This window comes from Empidonax traillii, unplaced genomic scaffold, assembly GCF_003031625.1.
Source record: "Empidonax traillii isolate 1590-97213 ecotype Southwest subspecies unplaced genomic scaffold, ASM303162v1 scaffold28:size2823434, whole genome shotgun sequence".
Lineage (NCBI taxonomy): Eukaryota > Metazoa > Chordata > Aves > Passeriformes > Tyrannidae > Empidonax > Empidonax traillii.
This window is the reverse complement of record NW_020955221.1, coordinates 1,326,574-1,340,896: the sequence shown is the minus strand read 5'-3', so window position 1 is coordinate 1,340,896 and position 14,323 is coordinate 1,326,574. Positions and strand designations below refer to the sequence as shown.

General features: G+C 36.8%; 1 protein-coding gene across 5 annotated transcripts in view; it reads right to left on the bottom strand.

Moving 5' to 3' along the window:
* PRUNE2 (prune homolog 2 with BCH domain) overlaps positions 1-14,323 on the bottom strand; it is a 136,823-nt gene that overhangs the window by 10,863 nt on the left and 111,637 nt on the right. For all 5 annotated transcript variants that reach the window (XM_027909946.1, XM_027909961.1, XM_027909968.1 and 2 more), the window contains exons 10-13: positions 13,238-13,317; positions 12,055-12,255; positions 7,420-7,596; positions 2,998-3,100 (exon numbers count right to left, since the gene is read on the bottom strand). In XM_027909946.1, coding sequence (XP_027765747.1) covers positions 2,998-3,100; positions 7,420-7,596; positions 12,055-12,255; positions 13,238-13,317 — 561 coding nt within the window. The remainder of the gene's footprint in view (positions 1-2,997; positions 3,101-7,419; positions 7,597-12,054; positions 12,256-13,237; positions 13,318-14,323) is intronic.

The following is a 14,323-nucleotide window of genomic DNA, read 5'->3' as shown; positions in this document are numbered from 1 at the left end:
TCCATCAACCTGACTTCTGATGGGAGACTTCCTTTTGTGAGAAAAACACTCCAAACACTCATCCATCCCACCTGGAAGAGCACACTACTCAGTCAAATGAGAGGACAATATATGCAGATGCTCCACTCAGTAGTCCCTACCTAATTTGGCATCTGGTCATCATATTCAAATTGTTCTCTCTACTAACCAGTCTCAAGGCATGCCTATGTAAAAACTTAAATGAAAAACCACAAGTCACACCTTAAGAACCTGAATGCCAGAGTGCATTCACTGCAAAAGGCAGTTCTATCCCTGAGCACAATGGCACTTTTTGCATGTGTATGGTAATGTCTCATGATCTAATCTGACCCTGAAATTCCTTAGGATGCAATGTCTTTAAAAGAATTGTAGGAAATCTAGTTCTCACCAAAGAGAGTGATATTTTACCTGGGCATGAAGTAGGCAGCCATTAAGTAGACCAGTTTCATGCATTTGATAAATTCCACTTAAGTCACTGCACACTCAATGCATTTCACTGCTCTTTCTTACCTTGCAGTTGTGCATTCCCTGCTTTTGCCCGATACTAAGCCTGTAAAGGTTCATGTCTAACAGTGAAATAGCAAAGCAACGGATTGCATGGACATTTTGATGCATAAAGCTTAACCTACTGACTATTTGACAAGTTATGAAATTAGCCCTTCGCATAGGGCACAACATCTAGTGCTTTAAAGGCATTTAGACACCAAACCATACAGACGTGTGTGTAATTACATACTAAAACACTACAAGCCTTTCAGTTAGAGAAACAGACAGTCTCAAAAAATGTCTGTTTACACTAAGGGCAAAGGGAATTGTGAAAATTATGAATAATCAGTTATAATAAGAAGAATCATAAAGGACTATTATACAAAAAGGAATCTCTGCTAATTTTTTAATCAGATCTCACTTATCTCACATACTTTCATTCAACAGCTCTTATCCATTGATAAGATAATTGATAAGATAATGGTTGTATTAGCCATTTTAAGGATGCTGAGCTTCCTTGCAAACCTTACCTATTTAGCAAGTTCTTATTATTTGATAATAATGACAATTTCTTTATTATTTGAAAAGGTGGAGAATTTTTCTCATTGATTAGAACAATTTCCTCACTCTGCAAGCAATAGTTTTGTTTTCAAAGTGTGATTTTCAAGTTGAGATTCTTCTAAAAAATTTTTATTCTATTGACTTTTTCAGGCAGCCACAAATTAAACAGAAGAATTTTTTGTGATTCTGCATTATCTAGAAGGACTGCTCTGGAATATGTCTCAAGCATTTTGACCCAAACTCCACCTTCAAAAACAGTTTTACAGTATTAGTCCAGACAACAAATAGGAACAAGATTACTGGAAATGTGAAAGGAATCCAGATGGAATTCCTGCAAATGGGAGCAACCGAGGACAGTTTTTAATCAGAAACTAGAGGTGGGCTATACACTACACATATATTATTATCAATCAGAAACATGCTGTATCAAAAATAGAAAAAGATTGAGTGATTTGCAGGTCTCTCCAGATCGCTATATAATTCAATAGTAAACAATTAACAGATATTTAAATATATCAGTTATTGTAATATATTTAGTAAACTGTTGCAATCCCTCTACTTCCATGCAATTAATAGGCCTACAATTGGAAGAAAGGGGTGAACTGACTTCTCTTGTTGTCTCATAGAGAGCCAACAGTCCATAAGCCTTAAAATGAGCTAAGGGTTCACAGCCAACCTGAACACTCTCTTAGACTACCATTCCAAAAAAAGTGAATTATAAAACTGACTTTGGAAATAACCTCAAGCCATGTGGAAAAGGCTCTTAAGGCTTTCTCTGCAAAGTCCATTTACCACCAGCTCTATCTGAGCAAGGGTCTTGGATGAAGACAAAGAACTACTGAATATCAGTCACAGTTACTCTCAGGTTCCTTCCTTACTTATCACGTTGAAACCACTGTAGTAATTCCTGCCTACCTTTTAAATCACTGGGCAGGCATTGTGTATATCAGTTACTGTAGATAACATGGGGTTCCTAGAGGTTCTATCAGGCAAATAATAGCAGTTGTTCTGACCAGGAACTGAAGCACCCAATCTTGTTTTTCACTCATAAAGACAAAGTTAAAGGCATTGGCTATCACCAAGTGCATCTTCAAGGACTGGAATTTTAAGGAGACTTTGGTCTGTGATCTAGTGCCCTGTAAACTGCAAATGGCCAGGTCTCTTGCTGGCTTTAGAAATTACTTACTGGCTTTTAGCACAGAAAACACTGGATTGATTGATTTTTTAACAGCTGTAAGCAGAAGTAGCTGGAGGCACTTGATGGGAGTGGTGCCTTCCCAATTTTTGGCTGCCAAAACAAATTGCTATTAGGAGTAATTTTCCTGTGATAAATTTGGGTTTATGTGGCCAAATTTGTGTCCTGCCCAAATGGCCCCTGCCACTTCTAGATGAATCAGAACCAGCTGGAGTCAGGAAACATACTTAGAGCTGTTTGTGTCAGTAGCTGCCATTTATCCTGTATTTTAAAAACAAGTGCCAAAAAATGGTCCCGTGACTTCTAAACCCAACACAGAATATATTAAAAATATATACAATGATTGCATCATGGTAATATACAATAAACAATACACAGTGAAAAACAGTCTGGTGGTCTAAGCCCTGCTGATCGTTCTCAATGAGAGATGGAAACCACTAGTGAAACAGTGCAAAGACTGTAGTCCCAAGAATTTGAAGATACTGCATTCCTTGATGTTTAGGGAGATACTACAGTCAGATTTGGTACTGAGAAATACATCTTAATTTTGGGGGGTGAAAAGGTAAAAAATACCAAAATAATACTCCACTGAGAAGTTTATCTAAAACTGTTTTCCTTGTCATTTGGATCGGAGCGATGACCAAAATTATCTCTTAAGTAAAGACAGGTTACCTCTCATTGTATAATTATGAGTACTAACTCAGAAGACTCTGTCACATTGCTCACGTATCACTCACAGGAAAAGGTTTTCCATGACATAGTTGTAATCAGTTCGACTGCTGTCTGGCAAGAAGCATGCCGCAAACACAATGATAGCATTCAGACCATCACCATAATATCCTGTGGAAAAAAAAAGAAAACGCATTTTTACCTTTTCAAAGCATTCTAACTGGATAAATTTAAAAAGAAATCTCAAAGTCCAGTAATAGAGCTACTTTGTCTACTGCTGAAGCAGACTCAAAATGTATGAACTATCATCAAGTGATAAGGAGGTAGGAGAGTCAGCTGAATTCTCAAAAAACACACTTAGCACAACTATTAGTAAACTTTTTATAGAGACTAGCAAAAACACCTTCTAAGGCTTCTACTTAAGGTTCACTGCATCTCTGTAGCAATTATGTCCTGAATGCTCACCTCAGATTGAGGAATAAGGGGCTAAAGAAAATCTCCTATATTTGCTGTCTTGCATTGTTTGACTGATGTTTTGCAAAGTCTTCCAATTCAATATCAGTTGGTTTGTGCAGCTCCAATAGCTTTAGGATATTACAATTATGACTGCATACCACTATACCTTAAGAGCTCCTGGAGACCAGTTAAATCCTTTCTTGCAAGTTTTGTACAAATTACTTTTTTACCTTGAACACTCCAGTCATCCCACACTGGCATTCTCTGGGCTGCACCCCTGCCTAATGATAGTCGTAAACCCTCAAAGCTGTAGCACTACCATTCTGGGATCCAGGATGTTGGTTGTTACGCAAAATAAAATATTTTCTTCTTGTGATGGATTAATGATAGTTAGTCTCTCCACAATCCTGTACTATTAATGATAAATAAAAAATACTCCTGCATTTCAGTTTGAAGTTTTGCTTAAAGGATACATGCAATCAGGAGGCAATTTATAAAGATGCTGCAGAAACGGTTGTAAATAGCACTAATGATGCAGAGAGACAGAAGTTGGATATACTCAGAGAACAACTCAAAAGCCTTTCAAAAGAGTCTAGAAGAAACTGACCACGAGGGGGAGATGATCATGTTTGTGAAGGAAAGAAACTTTCATTTCCCTCAGAGACACAAACACATTCTTGACAAAAATTAAAGGATAATACTGCGACTTACACAACCCTTACAAAAGGAGATTTTAAGGCTTTTACAGTGCTTTCTTGATACCAGAGGACAGTATCCAAGTCTAACTAAAATGTAACTCAATGTAGCTCATGTAACTCCAGTCCTGTTTTTGGCACAAATTATTGTTTCAGCTGGTTTATTATGGAATTGTGCTGGGTTTGGTTGGGATACGGTTAATTTTCTTCATAAAGGCCAATAATGGCTAATAAGGGGCTATGTTTTGGATTTGCACTGAAACCAGTGTTGATAATATAGAAATGGTTTTGTTATTGCTGAGCAGTGCTCACACAGAGCCAAGGCCTTTTTCACTTCTTGTACTACCCTCCCCCTCAGTGAGTAGGCTGGGTGTGTGCAAGAATTTGGGAGGGGACACTGCCAGGACAGCTGACACCAGCTGACCCAAGGGGTATTCTATACCATACGGCACGATGCTCAGCATACAGAGCCATGGGGAGAAGAAAGAAGGGGGGAAGTTAAGGAGTGATGGTGTCACTTCCTAATTCACTGCTCCTCACGATGGAGCTCTGATTTCCTGGCAATGGCTGAACACCTGCCTGCCCATGGGAAGCAGTGAATGAATTCTTTGCTTTGCTTTGCTAGAGTGTTTAGCTTTTGGTTTACCTATTAAACTGTCCTTAACTCAACCCATAAGCTTATTCACTTTTACCCTTCTGATTCACCATAGGTGTGAGTGAGTGAGTGAGTGAGTGAGTGAGTGAGTGAGTGAGTGAATGGCTATGCAGGGCTTAGTTGCATGGCTGTGCAGGGAATAAAGCAGTAAAGCAGTATTTCTTTCCCCCTCAGGTTTCAAATACGGAGGACATTTCTTTCCTTCCATAAATTTAAAAGAAAACTTTAAAAGATTTTATATCATGCTGCCATAAAGTAATCTGTCCAGCTGGCACGGGAGTTTGGTAGCAAGAGCACATTGTGGCAGGTGTGTCCACTAAAATACACAGAACAGTCTGAAGTTCAGGGAAAGCAAAATGATTATGTGCAGATGGTAACTAACAACACACAGAAGAAAAACCCACAGATAAGTCTAAGCCACTTTTTCTCACATATGCTTGAAGAGAAGGAATGTTCATTTAAGAGAGAAGTGCATTTTAATTTATCACTGGAAGGCAGTAAAGGCCACTTGCCCAAATTCTCAGCCTATGCAAAGAGAAATATCTCTAATAAATTTCTCCATCAACATATGTTGAAGGCAGTCTCATGCCTACACTTCCAAGTCTACCCTCCCCTTTCCTACTTTGTGGCTACCACATAAATTCTGCATTTGATGTTATCTCTCATTTGTCAGCGAGGAATGTTCAGTAGATCATCATATCATCAAGATTGCTTGACTTCCAATTAACTAATTTTAGTCAGAATCTATTATTAATCTTGAGTTAAAGGAAAGATTCCTGGCTCTGTAAACACTCCACTGAAGTATTGCCAAAGCGAACTTCACACAGAATAGGCCTAGTTGCCATAATGTAAAAACTGTTACAGCTGCGCAAAGTCTTCCCACAATCCATGAAACAAAATGATTTTGGTTTCCACATCTTCAATCTGCAACTTCATAAACACAAAATTTAATCCAGTCCTTAACGTACTTTGACTGGCTAGATATGAGGCAAAATTTCCAGTTTAAACATTGGCAGCCTGAAACTCATTGTTGTGTCTCACACTCTGTCTAATGGCTAATGCCACTGACCAGCACCCTTTCAAAAGTAAAGGAAACTTAATGCTCTTTATCTTAGATTTGAGTGATCCAACAAAACGCTGGACATGTGAAATTTGAATTCAAATTATTTCATACTGAAAGTTGAGCTGAATTACCTAGACTCCCATTGGTAACTGTGCATTATTATGTACTTCACAACTGCCATCAGAGATGTCGGCCAGAGCTACTTATTCACTCACTAAAATGGACTGGTATTTATTCTTCACAAATGCTGGTAAAAACATATACATCAGCATCTAGTAGGAAACAGTTTTCACCACAAATGTATACTGACTAGTTTACAGCATAAAAAAAATATAAACACGATTAGCAAGGCCCCAAAGTATTTTGTGTTTGTTTCCTAAATTATGCCATCTGTGTCTGTTTGCTAAACTGTGTCTGAGGTGTCATCATATTCATAAATCTTTGATGGTGGTGTGGTAGTGCAATAATGCTTGGAGGTTTGAACATCTTCATTAATTCTGATTAAACCTTCTGCACACTGGCCACCATTAATATCTGTAAGCAAGCATTTCTCTGCTTTTAATGTAAATGTGCAAATTTGAGGGCCACATCCTCAGGTAATATAATTAACCATAATTTATTTATGTCACTTTTACCAGATAGAGATTCAACACCGAAAATATACTGGGAAAAATGGCTGACCTTTAAATGATGTTACAGATCAACAACACTGTGACAAAAGCATCCTCATATAAACTCACAAATCTCACCTCTGAGAGGCTCAGGTTTTGCAGGAGTAGAACAACTCATCCTTACACAATACTTTACTTAACAGAGAGTAAAGAGTGTCTCTGAAAGATACAGAGCCCAAAGATAATCTAAACCTGAGACAAATCGGAAAAGGCACTTAGAAAGCTTTGTTTCTCTTTCTTCTGTTAATATCTAGAGTAATATTTAGCCATTTGTACTAATTGATACAGAAGTGTACTAGTAACAACAGAACTACAAATTCTCCAACTTATCATATTCTGTGATACTGTGATTTTCGGAGAAGGCTGGGGAGCAGATAAGCAAATTAGACAATATAACAAGCATATGAGGTCATTTTCCTACTTCAAATGGGTTTTAGATATGTTATTTGATTTTCATTAGCAAACCTTGTGAAAAAACCCATAAACCAGTTCCTGGTGAAATGCTGCCAATGACTATAAATGGCAGAAAAACAGCATAAGGAGCTTATCCAGATGAATGAAAGCCCCAGGGAAAATTGTATCTTTTCTTTTGCCACTCTACTTCCTCATGCAAAAGATTTTGTCAAAACCCAGAGAATAATGTTTTCAAAGTTTTATTTTGCTGTAGGTCAAAAGTTTTTTAACTTGTTCAAGACAGTTTTAGCCTACAATGACCAGATTGTTCCTGACACATGTATGTCAGTATGCAGCTCCTGAAATAGCTTTGAATTTAAAATACTTATTAGTCATTGCCACAATGAATTGAAAGCCAAGTTGATTTTCAGCCAAGGTTGAAAAATAAAATTCTTTCTCCCCTTGCCAGTATGATAATGGAACAAAACCAGGAATCATGATCAATAAAGCATGATTTTTTTACATCAATTTAAAAAATGTTTATAAGCTTTTCCTACCTCCGTGTGAAATGACCTTTTTATATGGTTCAATGACTTTCATATCAATTCTCTGTTCTTGTTCTCCAATAACAACCGTTCTCCATAACCTGTTGTCCTCTCGCTCCTCTTCAGCAGTGTACTCTGGAATTGATTCAGATTCCTCCTGGGAAGCATCCTTAGTAGCAGTCTGCTCCTCTGAAAAACAAAATTGTATATATTACCTCCTCCTGTTAAAGTTCTAAATACCGTTGCTGTTACATACACTTGAAATGAATGACTGAAATTAACTCGATTCTTACAGTACTGGTGTAAGTAAGAGCAGAATGTGGTGATCTGACAGTCAGTCAATGAGAAGTTTCCATTTTTTAAGACTTTTCATTATTACAAACATAAGAACAATAGCAACTATCACTGTGAGGAATTTGGGGTTTTCGTTTTTGCATCCAGTTGTAAAACTGAGTAGCTGCTCATTAGTTAATGCACCGTAGGCCCTTTAAAATGTTTGTGTTGCAGGTGTAAGAACTATGCTAAAAAAAAAAAAAAAAGGAAGAACTACAAGTGAATACAGGAATTCTTCCCGGCTAGAGAGGAATTACCAGAGAGCTATAGCTTCTCAGCTTTTTCCCAGTTTGCCTTCAATCTCTTCACATTCACTACCAGGAAATATGAAAAACACCCATCTTCCTCTGCTTCAGTCATGCTGACTTCTCATGTAAGCACAGTAGTTGCTTCCTAAAAGGACTGTGGCTGAGGTTAAATACCAGTTCTCTCACAGATGTGAAGTACAGAGCAGCCATGCAGTCTGACCTGTTCTACAAGTACCCTTGAGAGAACAGGCACATATAGTCCACAGGCACAATGACCACAGTAAATAAACTGCATGGCTGACAAGTGACTTAGAAGTCTCAAACACAGCCTCTCTGCTGGATACTCTTGGTTTCATAAAAACTGTGATGTAATTAATAAAATCTACATTTCCATTGCACATGGACGAGATGCTTCTTAACTGCTTTCCAGTTTTTTCAAATTTAATGGCTGTTTACAGGGAAAGTGACCAGAAAAGTGATTATGCCCACAGCTGGAAATACTTTTTTCCCCTCTTTAGTTATTGTTACAATACACCGTGTTTTCCATGGGGGGAAAACAAATTCCTCTTTTGTACTACTTTGTACTATTCTGTGTACATACTGTTAATTTACCTTCATAGTAAAGATTCTGTACATTTTATGCATTACACATATTTGAAGTAAATTGCTCTTCTTAAAGCATTATTCTGGCTGTGCAATCATAAGAGCAGAATTTTTTTGCAAATCAATATGTGAGGTAACAGTAAACAAAGATACACTGAGATACATAATGACATACATGTGTGTTCTTAAAAAGCTGCAAACATACTATTTGAAAATACCAAAGAGATCTATGAGAATTAAGAATAAACTGAAAGACGCAATTTTAATTGACAATGTTTCATAGATGTCCTCAAACCTTTCTATGTTTTGGGTTATCTATAGATGCCTCTGGTTAATGCTGCTTCTTGAACTACTCATACAAATTGAAGTATATGATCTTAAAACACATTAGTTTACTGTAAAAATTAAATCAATTATCTTTATGAAATCAGGACTATGATAGTATACTGTGTTTATACCACATATATTTACATAAAACTTTTAGGCATATACATATATGTGTACTAACTCTTAAATTGTAAAACTGATTTCTCCATTAAAACCTATCAATAATTTCACAAAATTTGTTAGAAATGCCAAGTGCCCCTAAGTACACAAAAAAAAGCTTTAAAAAATATATATATTAGGTTAAGCACATATTTTTTTGTTTTGTTACAGTATAACTAGCAAAGTCTGAACTTCTACTGATGCCTATCTTGTATTTTCTGCCCCTAATATGAAGTATTGTTAGGGAATTACACCGACAGAAGATCCCCCTCTAGAAAGAGCATAACTGAGGCAGAGAACTCTAGCCAGCAGAACAGCTTTAGTAAAAAGAGGCTGGGCCAGGTAACTTGCAGACTAGTGCTGAAATTGTGTTTCAAGATGGTGAATGACTAAGATCCTGACAAAACTTACAATGCTGAAATCAGATACATGAATATTTTTTGATAGAAATTATACAAGACTGCCACTTCCTGATGAAGTAGCTCTATATACTGCCTGGAGTGTTGATTTTGCGGAGAAAGATGCATCAGCGTGAAATTCAGAAATGATATAAACATCTGCAGACAAAATAATAAAACACTTTCACTTTAAAAATAATGCTGATTTGGGGGCAAGCCTTCACTGATATTCATGTATGGTTTTCAGAAATGCAATTTTTATGCCATCTAAAGCAATAATAATAAAAAATTATTTCAGAAACTATCATGGGTTCTGAAAAAGAATGTTTAAATGTATGGTATTAGTGACAAAAAGAAAATCACCCTGTGAAACTGATGATCAAACAATCTCTAAACAAGTCAGGTGCTGGTTTGAGACAAGTATTTTCGCATTTCTGCTCTCATCTATTTTCTTGCATATTGCAGTTATGATGATTCTTCTTCACCATTCTTTTATACAAATGGTTTTCAATATTACTTGTAATACAGACCCATCAGTTTTTCAGTGATGAGGTGGACCCCTGAACCATGACAATAGTCTTGCTTTTCTCTGTTGTATTTTACAGTTTAAAGAATCTTTCAACAGCCTCATCATGACAAGTTAAAAATCACTGCTCTCTATGGTCTCAGCAGCTATGTCTTCTCAGTATTTACTTTCCTGGGTTTGGCTCCAATTAGAAACATTAAACTGTGGGAGACTGCGAGTGCTGGTAACATCAGAGTGCATACCAGTTAATGGCAGAGTACAAAAGTACAAAGATAACAAAGGCTATTTACTATGCAATTAAACCATCTGCACTTTTCTTAAGACTATAATCTTAGCTATCAGATTCACATTATATATAGCCAACTTTTTTTATTGCTGGCTTCTTCTAATAAAATGTTAACTTTTTTTTACTTTTACTTTTCTACTCTCTGTAGAGTAGATGAGTTCCACTCATCTAAGTGGAACATATTTTTATTACTAATTATGTCTAAAACCAAACTACACAACTGCAAAAATGTCACCAAAAACCCAGGGACCTTGAGCTCTTCCCACAGGAGTTCAGGGTAACTTGTCCAACTTAAAGAACTGAATGAATCATCACATTTAGAAAGTAGCAAACAAAAACCACTGGGAAGAAATGCTTGCCATAAATACAACTGCCACCAAAATTAGAGTTGAATTTAATTATTTGAGGGCTTAAAGGCAAAATCTGTTCTACTGCAGGCAGAGATTTTTCTTCTCTCTCACATGGTGGTCACAACAGTCTAAGCATGTGAGCTTCTGTGTGTGTGTGTGTATTAGTTTTAACCTTTGCTATAAAATCTTCTAACCATCAAGCAGCTCATCTCTGCTCTGCATCTATGCATAAGGACATCGGCCTTCTAACGAGAAGTGACATTAGAGATGCTCATGCATGATTGAGTACACAGTAATGTCTCTTTGGTAATTTCACTTAAAATGATGCAACTGTTCTTGTACGTTCAAGTGACCTCACTAGCATTTGAAAACGTAAATGCATGGGAAATTTCAGTTTAAACTGATCCAGTTTTTAAAAGAAGTTTCTTTCTGCTGTATGTTGTAAAATGATCACACTCCTTTTTCCCTCAAATAGCTTATGATCTGTATGATTACATCAGTGATTATAGTTCTTGTATGTTTTATGAGGTACCAGCAAGGAATGAATGTTAACATCCTATTTTGTACATCATGAGGGTAAGAGAAGTGAGTTAAACAGTGTAAACCAGTTCTACATCATATTTCTATGAGAGAAAATTATTAATACGTGAAGGAAGAGTGAAGGGTCTCATTGCACACTTCAGAGTGTATCTATACTGCATGGCTAGTTCTGCTGAAAATCGGTATTTAAATTACTGGAATGCGGAATCCTGTTGCTCCATCACCTGAGCTAACTTTATCAAGCTATGCATACAACTTTCCACATCTCAGCTTTCCAATCACACATGGGAATAAAAAGTCGACATTTCTTCCTAACAGAAGACCTCTCAGCACACTGTGTTTACTTCACTTATACACTGCAAGATCTTCGGTGCACCTTACGTCAGCCAACACAGGTTGCACAAAATTCTGTTCCCAAGTACTACTGATGTAACTGTAGGCTAGAGCTGCCCAGAGCTGCACTAAGCTGCAGATAGCGGCAGCGTTCTCTACAACAAAGATCAATTGCTTTCTTCTTCTGGATTTCAGACAAGTTCTGTAGTACTGGACAAAGATGGGACTTTGTATTTGATTCTCTCTAGGTAGCTGCTCTTATTTTATTAGATCAGTTGTACTATTTTTTTCTGCATTCTAAAAAAGTAGAAGTGTACTATTTTACACAGGTGAAAAAAAGGTTAAAAAATAGGAGACAGTAAAAATAACATGGATGCCTAGCATTAACTCTCAAATACTTTAACCATAGCGATAACCTGACAGATATGAGACTGATCATGTAAACAGTAAAAAAAACCAAAACAACCACCCAAACAAACAAACCAACCAACCCAACCAAAATAAACAAAAAAAACCCCTCTACATTTACAATCTTAAATATTACCTTGTCCCGCGTATTCAAAAGAATCTGCATCATCAGGAGTGTCAAGGTCATCTACATTGATGTTAATTTCATCTGGCGTATCCAAATTGTCATCAGAAAGTACAGACCCTTCACTCTGGTCCAAAGAGAGGTTGATGTTTGGAGCAGTGAGCTTTATCCTTCTGGGTTGGGAACCATTAAGATCCAGAGAATTGGGAGGTTCTTAAAAAAAAAAAAAAAAAAAAAAAAAAAAAAAAAAAAAAAAAAAAAAAAAAAAAAAAAAAAAAAAAAAAAAAAAAAAAAAAAAAAAAAAAAAAAAAAAAAAAGAAGAGGAGAGAAGGAACTTTATCTACTCCACACACAAATCATCTCCCATACACTTAAAAATCACTTCAAACACACCGGGCCAGATCAATTTTAGTAACATCATGACATTTAAGACCATCTAACTCAAAAATCAACATTACTATTTAATGAAATAAAACAAGCATTTACAGGAACAGCAGGTGCAGCTCAGAGTTGCTAAATTATAAAAAATACATATTCTATTTTTGCAATCATCAGACAAAAATCAGGTGTTGAACATGCTTCAACCAAACTGTTTAAGAATTTAAAGGGCAATATACAAGTCATTTGAGTTATTAACCAAGGCATTGCTGTGTCCTGGGAGAATTCACATGAGTGAAATCCCCTGTAAGTATTTATTTTCTTATGCACTTGGTGCTATTTGAATGGTGCTCACTTGCAAGCAGTTAGGTCTTTAGTTTTAACTATGCAATTTAATAAAACAATAGAAATAAAAAAACCCTTGGAGCATCTTAATCAGTCTTAAATAAAAATAGTCTTCAACAAGACAAAACCAAGGTATGCCTTTGCCCCTTGCCTGTACGTTGTGTGGCCCATTACAAGCTGTTCTGTCTAACTTAGTTCACTTAGACAGTAGTCAATTACGAAGTAAATAATACAGATTATTAAAACTTAACAAGGACTAAACAAGTGATAACAATGCACAAGAAAAAATGTCACACTACAATTATTATTTCTCAGGTGAAGAAAAAAATTGACAAAATAAAACAAACTTAACACTTTTTTCTTTTTGACACTGAACTGATTCTTTACCAGCATAGAAATATCTTTCTCACTGCATAATTTAATGCCATAGGAATAAGATACAATTAAGAAAATAAGTAAGAGCTTCTCTCACCAGGTCTCATCTCTGTAGAACTGGGGCTTAGTACACCCTCAGCTAAGGGGATGTCCATTCCCACATCCTCTTGTACCAACCTAAGAGGTTAAATAACAGAGTAAAATATTAAAGAGATGCATGGGTTGACCCTGGTATCAATACAGCTCATGTGATATTACAGGGAACTGAAATTTCCTTCAGCATAGCCAGTTCAGAAGTCTGATCACAAAACTGATGTGAGAAACAAACACAGCTGTTGTAATTGTACTTCCCCATAATTTATGCAAACTCCTGTAGAGCCTTTGGAGACTACAGGGCACAGATACTCAGTTTTACTTGTATCAAGACACAGCACTGAATAATAACAGGTTCAAAAACAGCAGTGTTCCTCATTTTATGCAAATGAAGTTGGTCTTTTGTCTTCCAGAAAACTAGATACATGATTGCAGGGAGCTTCAGCTACTCTTTGTAAAACAGTATATTCATGACTATATATACAGTTACTGTATAGCAAAAATGAGATGAGTGGGTTTTGTCATTCCTTTGGTATCAATTGTATTTTAGGACAATTCTGACCCAAATTAATAATACTGAAGCAGTTGATGTACTGTGCAGGGGTTTGAAGTTGTTAACTTTCTTGCCTATCATTGGTTCCTGTGCTGCCATAGTTATTATATTGCCTCCCTGCATTGGCTAGCCAAATGGCCAATCCCCTCTTTTCCCCACCAGCCCTTATAAGCTGGGGGGAGGTTTGAATAAGGGCTCTTCGCTGCTGGACTCCCTGGGTGCTTCGTGGTGTCTGTCTCCTGGCATAGGTGCCTCCGCCGCCTGTCCTTGCCATGAGGGACGGGCGGCGGGGGGGGAGTGATCTCAGCCCTGGAAACCTTCACAGAGCGGCCAGGAGAGACCCTCAAGAAACCACACAAACTGCAACAGTACTGCACTGAAAGAGTTCAGAAAGTACAAGTATGAGAACCAAAACTATATCACAGATTTTCAGACTGACATGTTGCAAAATATCCTACCTAGATTCCATTTTTAGGATGATACTAAGGAAATTACATTTAACTTTCATACATTCACAAGACAAAGAAAAGGCATTAC